Genomic DNA, 25,051 nt, shown 5'->3' with positions numbered 1-25,051 from the left:
GTTACTGACATTTAGCGGTTTATTAATCGATACATTCTCTCTACTACGTTTTAACGTTTGACACGAATGTTATTCATGTTATTTCATTTGTCATTCGCATTATTCCACACGATGGCGTAAAATTCTCCCACGTAAATATACGATATTATATTTTTCTTTTTTCTTTTAATGAATAAAAATGAGCTGACGAATTTCATTAATTTACAATGATTAACGTTAATTTCGTATACCGAAATGTGATGATATATATATATATATACGTATATTGTAAATACCGATCGAGTCGTTATGTCATTGGACGGTGTAGAATTTCTCGATAGAAATATACAGGGTGGTTGGTAACTGGTGGTACAAGCGGAAAGGCGGTGATTCTACGCGAAAAAAGAAGTCGAAAATATAGAATAAAAATTTTTCGTTTCAGGCTTTGTTTTCGAGAAAATCGACTTTGAATTTTCGCTCGGTACGCGTGCACTTTATCACGTAACGTTATAACGGATCTCACTGTAGATCGTTATCTCGATGGAAAAATTAAAAAACAAAATTTTTTTTAATTTTTATTCTATATTTTCGACTTCTTTTTTCGCGTAGAACCACCCCCTTTCCGCTTGTATCACCAATTACCAACCACCCGGTATAATCGTGGATCCTTTTCTACTTATTTTTCTCTTTTCTTTGGTAAAGGGAAAACCGAGATGTTGAATGTTAATAATTTCTTAATGATCCACGTCAATCCCGTTTGAAAAGTGCATTAGAAGATTGTAATCGTTTGTCAGACGAGTAAATTAAAAAGAAGTTAATCTACTAATAATTAATGTTGAAAGGAAGAGTTTCAGTTGTCGAGATCGTTCTTTCGACTACATTTCGGCCGATATGTTAAACATTCGATTTACATTTGTAATTTCGCTGCATTTGCTGGATTTCTCATTAGTGAACAATACGATATAAATGAATGGCAGATAGGTATACTATACACCGAACGTGCTTTTCATTCGTTCGGCGATTATCGAAAATACAATTTGAAACACGTTTGGTAGAGTTCGAATGGTTCAATAGGAAAACGAGGATGGAACAAGTTCGGAACGAGCGAAATGAATTAACATCAATTGGATTGTGTCGTTTTATTCGAATATCAAATTTCCTGGATGTATTCCGAATTAAAGTTCAACAAATTTATTCTTCCGTAACCAGCTATCCTGTAAATTTCTTTTTTCTAGTCACATTCGATTCCACGATTCGTAAAGTTTGCAATATCGTGCAATAAATATGTTCGTTTCATAGGCTGTGTAAAGTTCGTACAATTTAGTCGATAAATCTTCTAGATTTCATATTCAATTTTTTGTATAATCACATGCAATTTCATAAGTTCTTTCTTTTTATAGCAGTGAAAGTTTCGCTAGCTCGTCGAATCGGCAGATTTTAAAATTCTTTTATATAAGACCGACGAGAGTATACGTATATTATTATCTCTGAGAAAATAAATATCGTTTTAAAGTAGAAATACGATTGCGGTGTAGATGTATTTCATAGTGGAATGGTTAAAGTCCATAAACATGTAAGGTAAGAGATAATACGTTAAGTAAATCGTCTTAGTGTCGAAGAAAAGTGGGGCGACGTACGTACGTGTCAGTGCAAAACATCGGAATTTGTTATCGCACCGCCCACGCTGCGATGCAAGCAATCGTTTTATCATACAGAAGTATCAAGCGCTTTAACAGAAATAAAAATATCGTTCAAAAATAACTGGTACGCACTTTTATATTCGTGGATACGCGAAACGGAATGAATAAAAAGGCCTCTCGCCATCAGACAAATTGCTGCTCTAGCCACGTTGTACTGTTTAATTTAATACATCAATGTTGGAAACTGGCTAAAGAATAAACGAGGATAAAAGTATTTTTATCGTTGCAAATTTTAGATTTCATTGGATATTTAAAAAAGATTGAGAAAATTGTTTATAGTTTATTTTTAGTACGTAACTACTCTTATTTTTCTTCTTTCTTTTCTTCTACTAACATTGCTGTATTTTCTTTCTTTTTTCTTTAAATCCATCACAGTATTCTACTGATATTGAAACACTGAATTTTTATGAAATATTAAAAACAAAAAAAAGAAAAAAAGGATATATTTTTCACACCGCGTCTTTAACGATCGAGATATTTTTAATTAAAAGAGAATTCATGAATATGCAAGTGATTTGTAGCTGTTTTTCAAAACGTCCATCGGGACGAAGAATACTGTCACAATTCAAAAATGATGTTTTTCGGGAAATTGAAATCTCGCCGGGCGGAGGGCGAAAATACAAATGTAAATAAAATCGAATTCTCGACTGCTAAAATCTATTTCCAATGGAATCGGCTGATATCCATTCGTAACTTAAATAAACTAAAAGTTGTTTCGAATGTAGAATAAACTAAATAAATAAATGCATTCAGAAATTCGTTGAAAAATTTCACGCTGTTCCTATTTTTTCTCATCCTATTACATATTCTATCGAGGAATTTCCATTCGATTATCAAATAGACAAAATAAAATTCTATAATCGTTAGTCCATAATTACAACTGAGTTGTTAATAACCATTCAGCTATAAACTGACCAATCGAAAAATAGAAATACAACGAATCCTTGTGTTCAACGTACATATGATAATAAGTACTTTTAAATAGCGGCCAATAATCTCTGACATAATTATACGGCAATATGTAGCTAAGCCGAACCAGCAGATATAAACGTTGAAAAAGGAAGCTCGCTACTCTTCTGACGAGAATTGAATACGTTTTCCGAGACGAGTGTCAGTGAAACAATTTCTAAAGGCTCGACAAGTTGGTGGTGCTCAAACGAAACGAAACGAAACGAAAGCACGCAAAGTGTTCAACGGGCAAGTTCATTTTTCTCCCGGTCTCGTTACGAGCGACGAAAAGGCACGACTTCTGCGCCAAGATTAACGATTTAATTTAAGAATCCTCCATTCACCAGCTTGTTCCTACTGTTCGCGGAAATACGTATATTTTTGCTTGGAGTACAAGAGGCTTGCGATGCTCACAATGCTAAAACTGGCCATTCGACAACCACTGCTCCAGATTACCTACAAGTCTAAAGTGCATCTTAGGTCAGTTTACGATGAGAACATTTATAGCTTAGGTTTTTCTCTTTGTTTTTCCGAAGCCTTAAAAAATTACTCGAATTTCTCCAATAAATTGAACATCTTTAAAACAAGGAAAAGGCAAAAAAAAAAAAAAGCTAGATAAACGCGTTTCCCGTGCTTCACAAACCATCGAGGTCAACGTTGCATTGACGCAATTTTATTTGCAATTATATTCTATCAACCTGCATTATCGATTTCTGCTTTTTAAAATAGCGTTCTTTGTAAAATCCTATGAAAGGGAAACACGATATTTCGTCATTGTTATTTCTTCCACGGTGCAATTTACAATTTTATGAAATTTACAACAATCTATATACATATATAACTGTTATGACCAATTACTGCCTGATGCTTCGTGACTTAGAAACAATTGAAACAGGTTCTTTGATACGTTCGAAGCGGTAATATGATTAAATTGCCTGAAAAACTTTTACAAGAAAGACGACGGAAGAAGAAAGAGAGCGAGAGAAAGGGAGAAGAAGTTGAGAATAGCTAATGTTATCAGAATGGGAAGAGCGAGAGAAATTGAGAGAGATGAGGATCAATTGCGAGGAACGGACAAGGATGGCGTGTTTCACTAAGTAGAAGCGAGAGGACGAAGAGAAGAGAGTAGAAGAGAAAGGAGAATCCCTTCCATTCTCAGTTAGGGAGAGTCCGTACTTCCATACACAGTTACGAAGTTGGTCAAAGGTTACTACACAGGCAACGTGTGCAACTGTGTTTAGAATTATCCAATCCCACCCAGGCTATACAAGCTAAACACGTAATGTACAGTAGCGGGCAAAATTACTTTCCTCGTTGAAACTCTTTCGGCTCCCTGTATCGTTCGTTCGCGCGTCCGTAACACAACTGATTAAAATTCAGATAAAAATTTCTCCCCAAGAAGGAAAAGGGGACAATAATAATAAAGCAGAGATGATTTCGTAAAATTCCGTGAACCTCTGGAAGTTCGAAAAAAAAAAAAAAAAAGAAAAAAACACGGGGAATTTCAAATAACGCAATTTTTATAACGTTCTATTTCTTTTTACTTTCTCCCTTCCTTCCTTTTCCATTTCTCTCTTTATATAAAGACCACGGCAGAAAAATACGATAAATCGCATTTTTATTTGTCACGGGAAAGCAACTTTTAAATTCAATTATCCGGCTTTGAATTTGAACAACGTTCGTTGCCCCGTCCATTTCGCAATTTTAAGAATATCGCTTACGACGAAATTTTGTCAAGTTAAAAGCTATTTTTAACAGGTTCTATTCATCCTCTACTATGTCATGTTATAATAACCTAAAAGTTATAAAATACGTTTCATTGATCACATTATCGGACAATTGACGAACGTGTATCGTGTGTCCCTGCCGTAGTCTACGCACGTGTATTTTTGCTTCTTTGAACAGCCATTGAACGTGTACGAATTTGAAATTTTATCCCGGACCGAAGTAGAAGTAATTTAATGCTGCATCGATCGGCCGGCAGCCGTGTGGACTATAAATTGAAATTTTAAACAAGCAACGGGTGCTAATGAAATTAGTATAATAATTATTGGCACACACAGAGCCGGCACGATGTTCGGTTTTGTTTGCCAGTAGATCGAACGTCGCCGGGTCAGACCTCTTTTAACACCGATTCCATCGTGTCAGATACTTTTCCTGCTCGTCAAATATTCAATTACCGCGCAGCAGCGATGTAAAAGCAACGCGAATGAACGTGGACGAGGCCATAAAGGAAGAGGACCTTGAAGAAAGATGGCTGTAACTACTCGGCATTGGCCAACGAGCTGAATAGGCGACTTGACATAATATAAAATCGTTTTACCAAAGGGAAATATTTCAAGAAGAATTATCTGTGTATTCCATCCCGGGGAAGTCGACCTTTTACGCCATTCTCTCCTGACTTTCATTTAAGCTCTCTCTCTCACCGACCAAATTTTATTACCATTTTCTACGATTTTATATGATTAATCACTCATAATTTTATTTCCGAAAAAATTTTATTAAAAAGTAGAGGGGAAAAAAAGAGAAGAGACGAAAAGAGGAGACAGATTTTTGATCAATATGAAAGGGGCAAAAAGGTAAAAAAACACGACGAGAGTTGAATTTCCCGTCTTTTACGAGGGACTGCGATTTTAAAATTCAATATGTTGTCAACCGATTTCGTGTAAAAATTATTTTCGCATCCGGTTCTACAATTAAATATAATAACAAACGATTACACATCGTTCGACTTTTACCAAACATCGAGTATTTATCTACCACGTATTTTCAAAAGGTTTACGTCTTCGAATCTATCAGAATGTTTCCTTTCTTCAACTTTCAAATTTTCTAAATCAACTAAATGACATAAAAGTGGGAAAATCAACAAAGATAGACTTATCGTATTTTGCCTGTGTGATCTTCGTATATTAATTGATCGATAACAAGAGGGTGGCATGAATCGCAGAAATTGCACGCGACGAGTGACAAAAAGGGGGCCGGGGAAAACCGATTCGAGGCGGGCATGAATGGGACGAAGGAGATAAAAAAGAAACTTGACCAAAGTAACCCCTTTTTACTCGGTTGGCATTGTAGCGTTCATAAGGGCACTCTGTATTCGCCTAAGTAAACCAAGAACGAAAGCGTCGCCGCCACTGTCCAACCCACAAATCCCACACGAACGTATCCGCAATATGGCGGTGATAGTGAGCAGGTAAATACGCACACACCGATCACGGCCGTGTGAACGCGCCTTAAGCATCTGCCGTGGCTATCGGCCGGACACATACCGTTGCCCACGAAAATGTATGAACGCAAATACAAACGGTTTTGAACCTGTCGAGTTCATTCGACCAGCTATACACATGTCTCGGCTACTACCTGTAGCAATTTAAAGGTTAATGTCGCTCCAAGGACCGATAACTTTCTCGTCATTATCATCGTCGATACTATCGCCGATTCCTCTGCTAATTTCCATTGGACACAGTACGTTTGTTTCTTTTTTTTTTTTTTTTTGCTTTCTTTTTGTTTCCTTACTTTTTTCTCTTTAATAAATTGTGCACTGTCATTCATGTCGATCATTACGATTATTATTAGCAACTCTGTTGACAGTGTTATGGATGAACGGTAAATCGGATTTGGTGATTTTTAGAAAAGATCGGTTTGTTTGGAAATTTCTACCGGTTACGACGTTCGATTAAAATTCTTTAAGTTATCTTTTACAGGGGTGGAACAAATATGAAACTGTGATTCCTAGCGATAGAAAATCGGTATTCTATTAGGTCGTTCGAACTCTGTAATTTTAATCGAATTTTCCCTGGAATTTCTATTCGAAACTTTCACTTTCGTCCATCCCTCGGACACTAGCTCGTTTTTTTTCATAGCGTTTACAACCTTATGCACACCGCGCGCGCGGACTAATTTCGTTTAAACGCGATCGCCGCGCGGGGAGTTGCAGCTGCTCGCTTATCGGTGAAATTGGCTTTTCAGGATCTCGAGTGGGGTGGCACGATTCGAAAGAAAAAATGAAACGCCGTGTACGATAAGGGACATGAACGGGCTATCCTTTTACGGCGACTGTTAGAAGACACACTTTTTCTTCCTTTTCGATAGGACATGTATAGGTCTAAATAAGAGAGTTGGAATCTTTGGCTCTGTTCATAAATTTTCCAACTTGGTTTCTACGAACCCTCGAGTCGTTCCCTTTGATTGCCCATGAAAATTCATTTTATGCCATCGAGTGGGTTTCCCGGTAACCTGACAATAAAACGATATGTAAGGCGGGGGGGAATCGATGGTCATCGTGATCGATTACTTCGCCAATTTCTATCCTTTATCTTATAACGAGGGGAAAGATAAAAGGAAAAAAAAATAGAAAAGAATCTAACTAAATTGAATTTGATTAGCAAAATGCTCAAAGTGCACGTGTCTTATATTTTACTCCTAAAGATATGAATTTTCGTAAAACATCTTCGATACGCTAAGAGGAAAAGTGCAAACGATTTAAACGCATCTTACATAAAATAATAGAGGTCGTTAACGATTTGATCTCGCAATAAAATTCCTGCAGTCTATTCGTATTCGTTATCAACGAGCAGCGTAATCACGATGATCAATTATTAACCGATAAATTTCAACGATTGATATCGAATGAATCAGCTCGAGGATGAAACGATTGAACTGATTTTTTCGAATCGATGATTCTGACTAGGTTAAAAGAAAAATATTAATCGATTAATACGCAAGAGTGGAGTGAGGCCATTAAATTACCAACTCCTGTCATAATCTATCTCACCTCTGGCCAGTTAAACTTGGCTAATAATTCGCCAGATTGGCGCCGGCAGTAGGCATGCGCAACAAAAACCAATAACACTGGCTCTCTCCACTTACCCATACAGAGTAGCTCTATACCCTGCTATAGCTTCCATTTGGCACCCCCTTGGTCCACCCCCGTCGTTCTCGATTCCTCCCTAACCCCGAGATCCCCGGCAACCATGCGAACCACGCTGCACCAACAACGTACCAACACCGTACTACTAGAGATGGGAATAAACCTGACTCGAATGGCGTCCATACGTGTTATGTTGGAAATGTTACAAGCCTCGGAGAACCTTTCGTCGACTGTTCCTCTAATCAGTAGAAAATCCAGATCGTAGAGGAAGTTCATTGTTGGCGAATTAATAGATTGCAAGGAAATATTTATTTCAGAAAAATACCATTTCATCGAATTGAATTATTATAAATTATCTGAATTCTTTTTATCGAATTGTACGTTACGAATGAACGAACGATTCCTTAAAAGATCGATACTTTTATCAGGACAAATTGCATCGAGGTGAATGAGAAAGATAACGTTTTTTAAATGAACGATACTCTAAGATCAAGTCGAACGTAACGAAGATGATCGGGAGAAAATATTGTTGATGAGTTACAACGGATCACGAGTGTAGAGACAATTTTCCTAAAAAAAAAAGAAAGAAAAAAAAACTGACAGTCCGATTCGATTTGCCTTTATATCGGGCAAAATATGGAAAAACACGTGCCTATTGGAAAAGGTGTATTTTTCAGGCGAAAGTAGAGGCAACAATAATCAATCAGAGAATTACACTCGTCCCACTTCCGTCTGTATTCGAGCGAGTGAATCAAGCGTTCGGGTCAGTTGCAGTTCACAAACAGTTCTCGACTCGATTCCATTTCTACGTGACAGTGTTCTAATATATCCATAGTGAGTACTACATGCCGAACTAAATTCACATAAATCTGGTGGAACGCGTAATGCACGGAGCTAGATGCCGATTGAGGGACAGAATTTACGTTTTATTTGGACAATCTGGCGAATTTACTTGGCACGAGGTGCTTTCGTTCATTGCACGCGCGTTACGTCTAATTAATTAACTGCATCTAGAATATACAGGTAAACGCTACCTATCATAACAACGGTGTCACCCTGTACATAGAAATTTTGGATCGTCCCTGGGATGAAACCGATGTCAAAACTCAAGATCGATACTTCCCTATTGATTGATGATACCGACGCCATTCTATCGTTTTCGTATTAAAGTGGATCCAACATGAAATCGAGTCAATTTCAAGTGTTAATGGATTTACGTCGATACTATATCTTTATTCAACGAAACAATGCTTTTACGAGTGTCAAAGCAAAACAAAAAAAAAAGAGAGAGAGAGGAGATGTAAAGTACGACAGACACGTTTATTCTAATTGATTATTCCATTCTAACGACAGGTTTGTGCATGATACCATTTTGGAAAAATTAGAGAACAGATTTTAGAGAACTTCGATTTTAACAAGAGAGGATTATTTTCAAGTGTTAATGGATTTACGTCGATACTATATCTTTATTCAACGAAACAATGCTTTTACGAGTGTCAAAGCAAAACAAAAAAAAAAGAGAGAGAGAGGAGATGTAAAGTACGACAGACACGTTTATTCTAATTGATTATTCCATTCTAACGACAGGTTTGTGCATGATACCATTTTGGAAAAATTAGAGAACAGATTTTAGAGAACTTCGATTTTAACAAGAGAGGATATTTTAAAAAAACGTAGAAATATAATTTAAGAGAAAACGAAATGAATCTCTACGAATTCACATGCGCTTTAAACGAATAAAATTAAATTGTAGAATTAAAATTAAAAAATCAAAGAACAGACATACACTTCGATTTCAACAACAGAAGATTATTTTAAAAAAACGTAGAAATATAATTTAAGAGAAAACGAAATGAATTTTTACGAATTCACCTGCGCTTTAAACGAATAAAATTAAATTGTAGAATTAAAATTAAAAAATCAAAGAACAGACATACACTTCGATTTCAACAACAGAAGATTATTTTAAAAAAACGTAGAAATATAATTTAAGAGAAAACGAAATGAATTTTTACGAATTCACCTGCGCTTTAAACGAATAAATTTCAACTGTAAAATTAGAATTAACGATAATTTCTTCGCTGTTTCCATATCAACGTATAATTGCCATCTTTTCAACGAAATTAAATTTTGTACCATCTTTTTATCGATAGACGTGCACGCTTCGTTTGCAGCGTTTGATAAATTCCACTAATGGAATTATACTGTCTGCAATTGGTACAAACTTCTCTTGCAATTATTCTCCAAAGATTTTCTTATGAGTTTCCATTCCAGTAAACATGCTGGCCATGTTGAAACATTGATATCTTTTGGCGCAGCCACTGTTTCATGTGTTTCGATGTATGAACCGGAACGTTGTCGTGTTGATAAATAAAATTACTTTCTTCTATTCTTTCCGTGGATGATATTAAAAAATCATTGTTACATGTACGTTTCTGTCCCAGTTCTCCCAAAATGGTATTATACGCAAACTTGTTATCAGAATGGAATAACTACATGATTTTACCAAAAAAAACGTGTATAGTGGCTTTATGTAAATTTCGGACACTGTACACTTTCTCAATAATTCTTTCATTTGAAAGTAGCTACATCGGACACCTGTATACATATTTGTCATAAAAACGTTTTTTAGCCGCTCGATTAATATTAAACGGACGTCAAAAAGAAAGAAACAACTTTATTTTCTTGATTCATACGAAGAACGTTTATACGTAGATGAATTTAATACCAGTCGACTGTGAACATTCATTTCACGGAACGCGTGATTGCGATGTACTTGTTCGCCGTGAAATCGAGTTGAAAATTTTACGGAAAATCGGTTGTTGATTGAGTACAGTGAGAAAGAGAGGCAGAGAGTGAGAGAGAGAGAGAGAGGCAGAGAGAGAGAGAGGCAGAGAGAGAGAAAAAGTGGGGACTTCTATTCTTGAAATACCGGATTCGGTAAACCCGCGCGCGTTACACGAACTGAATCATAATTTCTTTTTTCCCCTCGCTCGACTCTGTTATCGATTACGTCATAGTTTACAAGATAGCGTGCACAACGGTAGATCATGTCGTGCAGTTGTAACAGCGGACGGGCCAAATCAAATTTAATTAATACACACGGTTCATGTATTACAGTTGCAAATAAAACACGATACGACCGTTTAATGAATTGCTCCGTTTAATGGCCAGGCTAACAATTTAATTAAATATTTTGCTAATTACTTCAATTTACGGTTCAATCGCGTATTTTGTATAACTTAGCATTATGCGAATCGAATGATAATTAAATTCAATATGAATAACCTTTGGACCGAGGAAAATATACGAAGGAGAACAATACGATAGATAATTCACATTTTCTGTGTTTTACGGTAGCTGAAAAAAGTATTGACACGTGTGTATCTTTATTTTCGAACGAAACATCTTTTTACAGGGGTTCTATACATTTCATTTTCGTAGTATCAGATGTTTACAGTCGTACGAAAGTACCGCTAGATAACGAACTTAATTAAACAGTATGAAAGCGTTATAAGAAATACATTGGTGTAATAATTTTCGTAGCCAACACACAGATAGCTTTTTTTTAAGATTCAGACTATGTTTCTATATTTAGTGTGGCAGCTAAAGGCGTGTTTGTTTTTTCTCATTCTTCTTCAAATTTTCCAAAGACGAATTTATTCGGAATATGAGCAAGACGTACTTGTTACTATGTTTTCCTGCTGCGATCTTCGCGCGAAAGAATTAGCGCGACGAATAAAAAACCGACAGACGCGCGTAAAAAAAAAAAGAAATAGGAAAGAAAAAAGATTTATCTAGTACGGTAAGAAATGAATCAACGTAAACAAATCGATTCTGCCAGTCTGTACGATTTTATGAGTTATATCTGTACGAAGCATTGCCAGCGCACTGTACTGATGTATTATGTAAGTCACGCTTCTGAATAAGAGCCTTTACAAACACTGCATTGATTTTTGTGCGTACACGTGCAATCTCCGACTTCGAACATACAAAGTGATATTAGATATCCGCCATGTTGTACGCCTCGTGTATATCAATTTCCCGTTGATTTTCGCAAATAATTTATCTCCGACACGCGCCATGTATGAAAATAAATCAATCTGTATTTAAATGCAACGAATAATTATATTCGTGCATTTACGTCAGTTCTGTTATTCGTATCGAAAACTTTGACGATATTCTACGGCCACGGGTTTTCCAATATAATGTTACGTTTTAATAAAAGAAAACGATTTTTCCTTTTCTCTTTGCACGATGATGCTCCACGTTGTGGAAACAGATACACGGGCCGGCAAAAGTATTCGAACGCATTACCATAGAAAATTTTTATATATAATACACGTACACGTAAGAGATTTCTACAAATATTGAAATACTTTCGCGAGCTAGTGTATTTCCATTATAATGAAATTTTGTAAAAAAATATTTTTCAAGAATATAGTAGAGGTTTTATGTCACGGTTACAACGCTACTTAAATGAAATTTCCTTCCTCCGTTCTTATTCTCTTTTCGCTGCGCGGTAAACGTTAATTCCATATATTTCTATCTTGAATGTTTCTCTGCAAAGTAATATTTGCATTCAAAATGTAATGGGATTGTTAAAAATGTAATACGTGTACAGCAACTGTGTTTTCCATTCTTCCCTGTTAAATTAAAGAAGATTTCAAAGCAGACCATTCGGAGCATTAAAGAAGATTTTGTTCTCCTCGGCTCTGTTTTCTATTTGTAATACAAGCTACGGCAGTTTCTTAAATCGATCAGACCCTCGAACGAACAGCTCTTCGCTCTTCATTTCTCTACAGAATTATATCGTTCCCGGGATTCGCGAAATTTTTCTCAAAGTTCCCGATTCAGCTTCCGTCGCTTTCAAGGCATTCCTCTTGAAATTCGATAACAATTCCAACGGGAGGTGCTCAAACTACATCAGCAACAATTTTGAGCGTCGGACCGAGCGATTTATTCTCAAAATGTTTGACTAAAAGCGGCGCTGCGGTGTCTGCCAATCGATTCGTCGTCGTAAACTCCACTATTCTAAAGCTTCTAATTAAACTTAAAGCCCTTCAAGAAGCTATTTTGGTATTCTTTTTCCCAATCGCGGACGCATCACGCGAGCAGAGCAAAAAGAATCGATATTTCCGAGTGTTGCGATTATGCTGCGACTTCTTGAACAGTCGCATCCCCGATAAGTTTGTCAAGACCTCGGGGAAAAAATTGAACGATGTAACGCGAAGAATAAAAGGTGCGAGAAGTGACAACATTCGAATATGCAACGATAAAAAAAAAACGATTCGTACGATTTAGGATCAGCGTCTAATGGAAGAAAACGATGCAGACGGGTTAATCGCGTTGTATGTGCAGGGCTTAAGGGTACGTTCACCCGATCGCGGATTCCCCATCGTCCTCAACACTGGCCTAACAACAACCGCGTGCACGCGAATTCCACGAGTTTTATTTAGAACATTGAATTATTCTAACGTGGAGACTGCATGCGTGCGCGTGAAGACGTCTATAGGAAGAACAGAGAAAGACGGATAGAAGAATAGAGAGGAGACGAGGAAACTCGTTCGCAATTTTCTAATAAATTATGCAGGCCAGCGTGGACTCCCCGCGAGTATCAAATGAAGTGTGTGCATCACGTCAGGTTCGTGTAACTCCATGGATTCGATAGAACAGAACGAAGCTGAGGGTACGATAAATTATAATAACGAATGGAAGGAACGTGATAATCGCATGTGAGAAATCTATTCGATCCGTGAAAGAAACTGAGGAAATTCTAGGAAACCTAATTTTTACCAAGTAATGGATAGAAAGTTGTTTCGATAATTAAATAACGATAAGTAGAGCGGCAAATATGTATGTACATATGTGCTTTATACAGGCTATCGCTCGTTGATAATCTCTCGATTCATAAACAATAGCCTCGTGAAATGAAATGGACTCGTTCTCGTTTCTCAGTCTATCAATTAGATCGACGATAATAGCAAGAGATCACGATGTCGTGGTTATTTGTTCGAGAATTTCAAAAATTCATATTTTTTAATCGAAATGTCGATCGATAGGTTTATTGGAAAATACGAATGATCCTCTACAGTGACTAAACAATTTACGATTTCTCGTTGGTTACGATTAAGTCAATCTGGGTCAATTTATACGTTTCTATCTTCCATTTAAAAAGAATGATATCTCCCAAAGTATGCAATTTCCCGGGCGATCGTTCGAACAATCAACTCGAAGTTTCTCGACAGAGAGACTCGTATTCGCTCGAATTTCGCCGTAGGCTGCTTGAGACTGATTAATCTTTTTTCTAGGCGTTCTCGAAATTATAAAATCGAATTGCCCGAAAGACACTTGGAGCGACACGGAAATAGGACGTCAAGGTTCTCTCTCGCTGAGTACACACGCGTAAAACAGAAACGAGGGGAACGATAAAACGAGAAAAAAAAGGAAAAGTTGAAAAGAAGGAGAGAAAAAAAAAAGAAGAAGAAGGAAATATTAAGCCACGAAGAAACGAGTGCAAATAAATTTCATCGCTCCCGGAACAAACTTTTTCTCGCGGGGAGGAAATAAACGAGCGTAAAGTATTTTCCGACGGAGTGCAATGAAATATTCGCAGCGTCTATGTTCGATCGCGATGGAATGCATGCAAAACAACACTTTGTTCGCTCTTGTTATTCTCTTTGCCGTCTGTATTTATGCTGCTCAACAATACCACGACGACTTGTATATATTTTTCTCCCTTCGTTTTGTAACCTCCACTATTTCTCTCTTCATTCGCTCAAAAATTCATCCCTCGATCAGCAAGGGTTTCGATTCGTAAATATTGTGCATCAATCGGTGCGACTCGATATCGACGCAACAATGAAATCGAAAATAAAACGGGAGGGCGACATTTTGCGAATTAAATGCCCGCGCCAGACCGCTATTTCTCTTTTCTTTCCCCTACGAGCCAACAGAGAAAATTTTTCAACTCCGGTCGAGTTATTCCAGAAATTATTCCTCGCTCTAGTTTATCTCCATATTAATATCATCATTTTCGCCTGTGTACGGATATCATATCCGAACAAGGGCTTGTTACAACAAAAACTAATAACGCGAAAGCTACATTTATTAATTAGGCTTCGGGGGAACTGGTTTTTGAACTCGTGGCCTCCGTTCCGTACACGTCGCAGTTTCATCGGCGAAATAATATTTACATTTATTTTCCTCATTATATCACGCATTCCAACATCGAATGCGGTAATTAAATTAAAGAGACGAAGTAGAATAAAATTTCGCGAAAATAGAAATTCAACAACGCTACTAAAAATTAATGCGCGTATTTATCTAGAATTACACTGGAAAAACTTCATGAAAAGTTCTACAGCCGGACGAAGGAAGGGGAAAAAAGAAGAAAAATAAAAGCAACCTTTGAAACGGAGGTAGAAAAGTTCATATCCTCTTAAATTACTTCGCATAAAAAAAAGAAGGACGAAAAAAGGTGGTAAAAGAAAAGAAAATGGTAAAAGAATTTTTTCGTAAAAACAGAGAGGATCTTCGAAGTTCTCATGGAAATTCTCTGAGAGTCCAAACGTTTCCCGTGGATAACGAAATCTTCAACGTATCGAACGAACGAGGAAAAAAGAAACGGTGGAAAAGAAAAGCGTCGGATTGCAAACACAAAACGAAGAAAACTTTTTAATACATTTGTCAAAATAATCAGCCTCTTAAGATATCAAGTTATCGGCGTTGTTTATTCCTTCCGAATCAGCATACTTTTTATTCGGCCGGCAGAGCTTGTAACGACGTCGCACGAATGAGAATTTCTTCATTAAGCCGAATTTACAATGGCGTCAGCGAAGAGCGTGGAAATTGAGGCGAAATCAACGAGAAACGTGAAAACACGAGTCTGCACGAAAGAAGAGAGAGCCATCTTTCGGATATATTTATCCTGCATTTTGCGATCTTTCTCGCCATCCTATTTTCAATCTTATTTTCAACGACGTTTAGAGACGCGAACAAGTCAAGAAATTACCCGTAATTGCCGTTTTCGTTTAGAAGTTGCCGTAAGAAAATAAAATGAAATCAAAGCTGGATAGATGAAATGAAATCTGCAGCGAGAAGGCGAGAAGGAGATGAAAGGGCGCGAAATCTCGCCAAATCTCTTCGGTAACGCGTTTTCTGGTCGTTTATAGTGACACATCGTTTTCTACACAGTCCATTCCTCGCTGTCTCTTCGCGCTCTTTGATTCTTTTCAAGGGTCATCACGGGGACTTTGAAGAATCAGAAAGAGAGAAAACAGCCGGAACAAAGTCGAAAAGCGGAAAGTATCCGCTTTCATCTTTCATTTTTTTCCCTTTTTCGCTTTTCTTTGAAAAATAATCGTCAACATTTTTTCTAATTAGTTGTGACTGTAGTTACATGGATTCGCCATGGTACTGCAACACTTGTACAAACATACGCGCAACGCAGTGCTGATAAAATTTCAAAATGTTTTCTACAAAACATGTAATATATGTACACGAAAGTTTTCTACCGTAAGCGTACACGTTTCGCATACTTTCTGTGAGTCATTGTACGTAGAACTATTACAATCGACTAATCCCAGTACGAAGCCGGAAAGTGTGAAAATATTATGCCAACGATTTATCGCGAACCGACTGTGTCGCGTATAATTGACATGATCGATGAACACGAGCGAATTAAAAGCTTCGATTTATCTTGACTATCGAACAGCAATGTTTATCCATCAACAGCTGCAGGGCGTTTCTGCTTCTAATTTACTAAGATGGGGTCATGAGCTGGCTACTCGCTTCTTGATCAATTCTCTCAATTGTCTTTCCAACAGTTTCGAAATCAAAATCCAAGCTTCGTGAATTCTTATTTCCGTTATCTTGCCGTCAAATCGAGAATTAAATGAAATTTTATACGTATCCAGTTACTAGAACACGGATTTGTATTAATTTACGTGAAATTTACATTCATTCAGAAATCTACACAACGGAAAATTGAAGACCACGGACAAAAAACATAATGTGCAGTTTAAAGATTCAATAGTCAGTGTCGTATTACCAAAGCTATCCTTTAATCGTTATTTTCGATTGTTCGAAATAAAGAGATTGAAGAAGATAGGCTTTTGTCATGTTCTATTCGTGTGTTCTTCGATAATATGTTAAAATATGAACAATATCAGAAGCATAACTACTCGTTATAACATTCAGTGGTAGAAATCTCTGTTTCACTGGTTTAATCGTGTTCGTAAAAATCCGCGGTCTAACAGTCGTAACGGTTCTCTAATTCCATAGAATCTATTTTTAAATCTTGCAAGTTTTCGATTACGTGGAAACAATTACGTCAAGTTCGTCAATGGTTTGAGAGCAATCGGTCTCCAAGTTGGAGAGTCGCAATCGAAGCGAGAATTAAAGCGAAAGATTTATCGATCTTTGAAATACTCAATTGAAATTGAAAGACAACGGACTAACGTAATAAAACAAAGCTCGAAAGATCGATCATACACATACGCCGTAAAAAGTAATCTAAATATTTATGATATTTTTCCAACCTTTGAATGTAATTGAACGAGATTTTTTTATTTACGTGAATTCACCTACGTTGTCATGGAATGTGCATCAAACACCATCGAGAACGAATTAACGTTGATCTGCACGAGGCGTGTGCGTGTGTTGCGTTTCATAAAACTAACATTTAAACCAGAGAATGCATTATTCATTACGTCATTTCTGCGGACAGTATTAGAACGTAACCTTGTCGAGCTCGCAGAGATACTTATTTCTACATATTTGCAGCGTAACGGCATAATGCTTTAAAAAAGTCTACATAATACAGAAATGTTTCCATCGTTTTCCAACATTTCGTTCAATTCGATAACTCCATCTTTTATCCTATTCGCATTTTTTTTTTCTACTTCAAATTTTCAACCTTTCGGGATAACCAATAAATAAACTACAAATCAAAACTGTTTTCCTTCCTTTCTTTTTTTTTCTTGTTTTTTTTTCCAAGGAAAGGAAATTTTCAATTTTTCGTGGTAGTTTCTTCTCTGACGAAATTTTTTTACAAACACAAAATACAATTTTTTCTGGCCGCAGAAATTTTTTACTTTTTGAAAAAAAAAAAGAAAAAAGAAAAGAGAGGAGAATAGAGAATCATAACTGCTTTTACTCAGGCTTTGCCTCTCTATTGTAGCTTTAACAATTGTTAAATTACTAGCGTAAGCCACGGTCAAAGATTGTCCCTCTACTAAATTTTTTAAACACAAGAGCAAATTGATTTTCGTCCAATTGGTATTAGCTGGAACGAAAATGATAATTGAAGTAAAAGAATGTCATTTTACTGGGAGCGTAGTGTTTGCAGCTATCCGGTTTCAAAAGTCATTTAAAATAATATTTCCAAGGCTGCATCCAATTTGTTGTTCTTACTCGATGCCGTGTGCAATAATACGGTCGTGATTGTGAGCACGGTGATGCGATTTAACAGTGGCTCTCGCGTGCACAGACGTTTATCGATTTAAAATAATAACGAACGCTATGTGTTTTTCCATTTACCAAAGTACCCATTATGTCCCCGCCATTATCGTGCATACACGTATATAAACGGTACTTTTAGATCTAAAAACAATTTCTATAATATTTCCAACAAACAGAATCAACATGGTTATTCGTAAAAATTCAAAAGTTGAGATTACAAATGAAAAGTTCCGAGAGTGGATTTCTAGAACGCTACTGACGTCTGTTTCAAGATTTCGAGCGAGAAAGAAACGAGGAAACGCGTGGAAACGCGAAGAAATAAAAAAAAAAAGAAATAAAAAAGGAAGGTAAAAAACGATATTCCAGCATTATAATTAAGCTTGAGCCTTTCAGAAGAATCTAAGTAATATTTATCGTAAAATCAACGATAACGATTGAAATAAAAATTAAAAGTTGGAAAAGTAGGATAATAAAAGTAGAATATAAAGTACGTTCATTAAGAAGTAATACATACTGATAAGACAAACTAGACGTTTCGATAAGTAAGATTACGACGGAGAAAATGTATTATTGAAAAAGCAATTTTCCGTCCAAGTAGGTTATTTAAATAATTCATAACGCTCGTTTATAGAACCATGTTCGAGGAATTATATTATTTTTCTTTTTTTTTTTTTTATCGCGAATTCCTCGTTGCAAGTTTGATACGATGGAATTATTTATATTCCATGGAAAGAAGTTGCGTCGAGTCACACAACATTCCGTACTCGGTGCATATTTAATTAGCTCGACAATTCGACTAACTAAATGCTGTTTTGACTGTTCGTGACTCTGCCAATTAGTAAATGCGAATGGAACTTTGTTGTTAGAGTAAAAGCGAATAACGTTACTTACTTCTCTTCTACCCGTATTTCGGTACACGCCATATATCGTTTTAATCGTAAATCGATAAAACCATTTTTCTAAGATATCGCGACGAGCTCGATATAAACCACTTCACTCGAGAAATATTTTAACGTTCCTTTTCGTCGGTTCGCCAATTAAAAGTCGAATTGGCGAGAAAAGATTTACGATCGAGAAATATGTATTCGATTTTACCGCGTGTACATCGATTTATCCATGTTCTGTTTTATTTTACATTATTTTAAACAACTATATTTCTCTGTATTTACCGGGCAGATTTAATTCGGGAAATTCACCCTTTGAAAATTGCTAAATAAAAATAACGAAATAAAAATGACTGAAGATGAATTTGAGAAAAATGTCAAATTGAATTTCTGCATGCCACGAGAGAAACAAAATCCATTTCTAGACTGTAGTATACGATGCTTTCAAGCTAACCAGCCTGTAAACAGTGAAAATGACGAGCGAAGGGCTGCGCTTAATTGACAATGTCTCGATAGTAGAACAGGCCAACCCCAAAATCCACCCTAACCATCCAACGAGGGATTTTGCTTGTGTTCTGTAGTCCCTTCCGCAGCATTTTTACATCTGCCACTCTGTACTTTACGCTTTTGCCTCTATTAACCTCTTCTATCCTTTAAATCTAACCTTTTTTTGCATATCTCTGCTTTACTTCTGTTGAAATTTTGCAAACTGTGCCAGAGATTCAGCAGGATTTAACAGGGTACAATTCGTATAATTATTATTTGTTAATATTTAACGATAATAATGATATTTACTAGATTCGTTACACTTCTGTTAGATAAATTACTCGATAAACGCCACTCAAGCATAATTTATACTTTCTGTAATAATAATGTTATGCAACGTTCGTGTTACATTTGCGCAATAAATTTCAACGTTAGACGTTTGGCTGTAATTCCCGTGTCATTTCTACTAAATATATTCGTTTAAATCGGTAATATATAGCTTTAACAAATTATTAGCAAAATAGTCAGATCGATCAGCGTATTCTTTAAAATTTTCGCTCTCGCAATCCATAAATTTGAATTTATGTCGTGATTTATAGCGGGAAATAATGGCAAAAGTCGTTAATGAAAACACAATGTGATATCCAGTACGTTCTAAATTAACGTTCTGGCGTTAGATATATTATATTACATTACTCGCACCTTTAGAACGTAGAAAAGAAACGAATTTAATGCTTAGAGAAGACGGGAAATGAATTATAAGTATGGAACTCCGTGGAATTTCAGAGAAGCTCAAACGAGGGAGGGGCAAAAAAATAATGAGAATGCAAATATGGTTTTGAATAAAATCCGGCAAGTATGAAAGCCGCAGGAACAACATACAGATCTGCATCTACTGCCTCTCTCTTTCTTTTTTCTCTTCTTTCCTTTTCTAAAAAATTGCGTTAAGCGTTCCTTGTGTAAACGATGTAAGCGTAATACTTCTATAATAACAAAAAATTCCACACCGCGATACTTTCAAAGCCCAGGCTCGTAAATCTCTCTTCCACTATCCATCTCTCGCAGCAACTATTTATTTTTCTTTTTTTTTTTTCCTAATATCCCACCATATTCAGTTGTCAATCACGTTCTCATTTTGGACTTTTTCAACGAGCGTATCTTACAACGTTGCAATTTTATCGTACATCTCGAGTCTTCCTGATTTTATCGCGTATTTTTCCAACGATAAAAACGATTTCATTCCAGCGTTTTCCCCTTCTACGTCCTTCCTTTCTTTCTTTCTTTCTTTTTTTTTCATTATGACAAGCGTCGAGAATTACTTGATTAGGAGGCTATGAATTTTAATAGATTTATGCAAATGCGACGCGTGAATCCAAAGTATGCGTGTATACGAACGCACTGTTCGTTCAAGAAAATTATCGAGTCTCAATTAAATTATCGAGTACACATTGCGTTTTCCCGGCGAACAAAATTCGATAACACCGATTACTCGTTTTTCGCGTTCCTCTATTAGCAGGGGGAAATAAATCTATATTTCGTTTCACGAGCGTGCCTCGGAATTCCATAAATTTTTCAACTCCGCCAATTCGTTTCATATTTTTTTCTCTCTCTTTCTCTCCTTCGTTTTTTTTTTTTATTGTTGTCCCACTTCGACCCAATTGATTCTCTTCGCTTCTCGTGCGCATTGTCGTTTCGCATTAATAAATATAAACTCGCAATTATTAATCACTTTACGCCGAGTTACATATACGCGTCGATTCACGTTATAATCGATCAATGCAGCTTCTGAATATTTATTGACCCGCGGTGAAATGACATAATGCAATTTAGTATTGGAAACAAGCGAAAGTTTATTGACGATGAAGTTGAGGCATATTCCTCTTCTCTATCGTTTCTCCCTTTTCTTTTTTCTTTTTACTTTTGTTTCGGCATACAAAACGCCTGGCGGATACGATATTTCGTAATTAATATCGCCAGATGGGAAGCTACGGCCGACAAGGAGAACTCGAGGAATCAAAAGCGAACTCACAAAAGGAAACGGTCGTTAAAGAAGGGGCCATTAGCATGTCGTTAGCATAATACAAGGTGAATTTGATTCCGAGTACACGAATGTGCCCTGAACACTACCGTGGCAGCGATAATCGCGTTATTATAAGACAGATTAATTTTAGTTAAACTATAGCTTTGGGCCGGTAGAAATGGCCTGCAATCCCATACGATACACGAACCCAACGCAAAAACGAATACACCGTTTGTACACCATATTAAATTAATTTTGTCAAAAGGAAGGAAAAAAGAAAGAAGAAAAGAGACGATCGAAAGGAAAAAAGACAGAAATTTTTGCGGTACCATAGAATTTAATGAGAGGTTAATGGTTAGTCGTCACGCGAAAAAAACGCGATTTACCCAAAGCGTGCTCCGAGTGATTTTTGCCGATGAAATGTTCGAGCAACGTGGAAAAAACAGAACGTAAACCGGTTTACGACGTCGAAAGAGCATTTCCTCGTTGTGGAACGACGCGTTCGAGTGTTTGCCAGCGATTACCAGCTAAATTACAATTATTCGCTTTGCAACTTTTCGACCGGGATAAACTTTAGATAAGAGGATGTTACTTGTACGTTATTTATTCGGTGGAAACCGATTTCAAGTGTTTTTTTTCCTTTTTATATAATGCGTGTGAAAAATAATGTTCATCAAAGGAAGATAAACAGAAAAAACAAGAACCCATTGGTAATTACAGAGTTGACGTTTAAACGTATCATAGAACACGTCTGTGTGAAGTATTATGTAAAGTAAAAAAAAAAAAAGGATCAGAAATACATGTGCACATTCTGATTTCGTAAGAATCACGTTTCGAGTTGAGGTTTTTTGTTGCGCATTCAGCGCAGGAATATAGAATTGTTTCGAGCAACGTGGTCGACCAATGAATTAGATCAAGGTTGCATCGCATCGCTAAAATTAGCCGGCAGAGAATTCAGAAAAATTCTGGCATTACGACACTCCTAATCGTTCGACGATCTTTTAAATCATTCCGATCGGAACGCGATCGTTGTTGTTCTACCACTATATATCGCGGCGTAACCATGATTACTATGTCTTCGAAGAGAGGCCCAATTAAATTGCATTGTTCGCTGGTCGAAAAGATTTATGACTCATATAGAACGTCATGTGAACAAGTTATAGATGACTTCTGGTTTCAACGATTTCAACAGTTTCTATGAAATCATTTAATTTTGGAAGACACATACTTTATCTTAATTCGCATTCTACGTATATTTCACACGAATTGAAAAACGCCACCGGAGAATGAAATATCTGGAAATTAATCGACCTAAAATAAAATTACATCGACCTATTGTGATGTGAAAACGCGTGAAATCGGTCTCACGTATTTTATGATTATTATTAGACTCGTGGATGTAAAATGTCCTTCTCCTTTACTGTTTCTTTGTACGAAAAATTTCAACGTTGTATTATATTTCGCTCTGCTTCTTAAACGTCGTTTCAGCCTGATTATATGTATGTTCAATTAATGCTGTACTTTATATTTTAAAGTTAAAAGGAAAAAGATTGCTTATTATCTTATCTGGGGCAATTAACTCGAATAAAAGATTACACTCGAGTAATTCGCTCGGTTCTATCGCGAAACGAGATTATCTTTTCTACGTATTTTTGCCGTGAGATTTACTATTTTACCATTTTACTTTGAATTATACTTACGTATCTTACTATCTGTATCTTATACATCTCTCCGTTACTTTCGCAATAAAGTCACAATGTAGCAATCCCAGCTGATTTATCGGTTTAAATATTACTTTCTATTTTCCAGCGCATAACTATTTACGCGCTGCTATCGCCCGTGAACCAAGATTGCTTCTCTAATTCATTATTTTCACAACGAGAGCGACTGAATAGGCAATTCGACTGATTCATTGCTCGAAAACGTTACTTTCTACCTTCCGTAGTTAAAACAACGTACGATCGAATAAAATAGAAACAAACGAATATTACCGGAGAAAAATATACTAAGTACAATCCCGTTGATTTCCCGGCCTTATCTTATTCGCTGGTTAAAACAATAGAATTTCGTCTAACATATTAGTTAAAGAGAAACAATCTGTTCGATCGAACCATATATAAGGTTTCGTGAAAATCAATAAAAAGACAGTTCTCCTAACGCTTAATTGGCTAACGATAATTATTCATATGCAATTGAAACACGAAACAAAAGTATCTGATTTATCACGAATTTCTTCTATGGTCTCCGATACTCTCAATCTACTGCTAAATCAAAGTATTCGTGTCGAGTGATAGTTTCATTTGGAGACTCGACAAAGAGAAACAAGTAGATGGATAAAAAGGCGAAAATCACTCACCTCTCCGTGCGTGTCCCTTCGGCCATCCGGGGTGTTCTCCGGTAAAAAGTACAGCCGTAAAGATGCCAGAGGTTGATTCGGTCCCCTGCTGTCCATCCACAGCAACTGAAGTTCTCCGATGCTGACGAGATCTGCATCGCTCCACAATTTCGTGAGGAAGAAGCTTCCAAGACGAAGTACACGACCGTTTCCTATTCGAACTGCTTTATAGAACGTGTACGGACCGTGGCTGAAGCAAGCACCGCCCAACAACTGCAACAGAAATCAATTTTATATTAGAAAACGAAGCGTGTGCGTAGCGAGAAAATTGTACGCAATTTACGTAGGCTTCGTTCGTTTCGACAAACCTTATTTGCGTATTAAGAACTGCTGCTGGTACCTAGCACGGTACGCGAACGACTGAGAGATTTCCTTTCGGACGCGTAATTTCGGTAACCTTCGTTTGACGAGCCTTTGTGTTTATAAACTGATCGCGTTTAGATATGTGTTCGATGTGTTTGAAATTTACAAACGGGCAATCTACGTACAAGATTTGTGTTTTAAATGAGAAGTTTCGATACTTGAATGATAGAAAATTCTATAATAAGTAGAGTATAGGTATTTATGCGTTTATTTACGTATTTTGTTAGAAATTTGCGTGGTAGAAAAATACGCGTAATAGGAAAAAATGTATAAAATGTATAAAAATATATTTAACGAGTGAAGTTGTCTTTAAATTGAACTTAATTAAATTGATTACTCGAGTAAAATTAATTAGCGCTTTTTCATTTTCTGTGAAATCGTGCAGCATGCAAAAATAAGGTTGGTAGTAAGCGAAACATCGGAGTAGTTTTAAGGCTGGTGTCGAGTATGCTTATTTGTAAGCCGTCAGTTCAGTTTTATGGATGTTCGTCAAGTGAAACAAGTCGTTAGATGACTCATATCCCACGCCAGAGGCCCTCATTTGTAACAATGTGCTCCTTCAAAAAGCACATGCTTTAAAAAAAAAAAAAACATCTCTCTTTCCTGGTAAACGAATATCAGCAACTTATCGTTCCAAGAAAACGAAAATTATTTTCACTTCTTTAACGATCGATAGGATTTCTAGTCGATCGATATAAACGTCTTTCCTTTCAATAAATTCAAAACGCTTCAATTACGATCCACAATTATACAATTTTATTATAATCGGTTGACGTTCATTAATAAACCGTGAGCTCATTTACGAGACTGAATAGAAAACGATACAGCGTGTTTAAACTCGGATAACGTGGAAACTAATGAAGGTAAAGTAATAAATTTTCCGAGGAAGATTCAAAATGGCTTCTCGTACAGTCCGTGACGGGAATATCGGTTCTCTCCCTA

At 36.5% G+C, this 25,051-nt stretch overlaps 1 protein-coding gene across 4 annotated transcripts in view; it reads right to left on the bottom strand.

Moving 5' to 3' along the window:
- Positions 1-25,051, bottom strand: part of LOC100746223 (mastermind-like domain-containing protein 1) — a 174,402-nt gene that overhangs the window by 104,649 nt on the left and 44,702 nt on the right. For 3 of the 4 annotated variants that reach the window (XM_003490148.4, XM_033321184.1, XM_012386667.3), the window contains one exon: positions 23,708-23,959. In XM_003490148.4, coding sequence (XP_003490196.1) covers positions 23,708-23,959 — 252 coding nt within the window. Of the gene's footprint in view, positions 1-23,707; positions 23,960-24,054; positions 24,199-25,051 lie in introns of those variants that run through there. The other variant, XM_012386668.3, reaches the window with a different exon arrangement.

The sequence above is a fragment of the Bombus impatiens genome, unplaced genomic scaffold (assembly GCF_000188095.3).
Source record: "Bombus impatiens unplaced genomic scaffold, BIMP_2.2 scf_0406, whole genome shotgun sequence".
NCBI classification, from domain to species: domain Eukaryota; kingdom Metazoa; phylum Arthropoda; class Insecta; order Hymenoptera; family Apidae; genus Bombus; species Bombus impatiens.
Note: the sequence above shows the minus strand (reverse complement) of the source record. Positions and strands in the feature narration are given on the sequence as shown.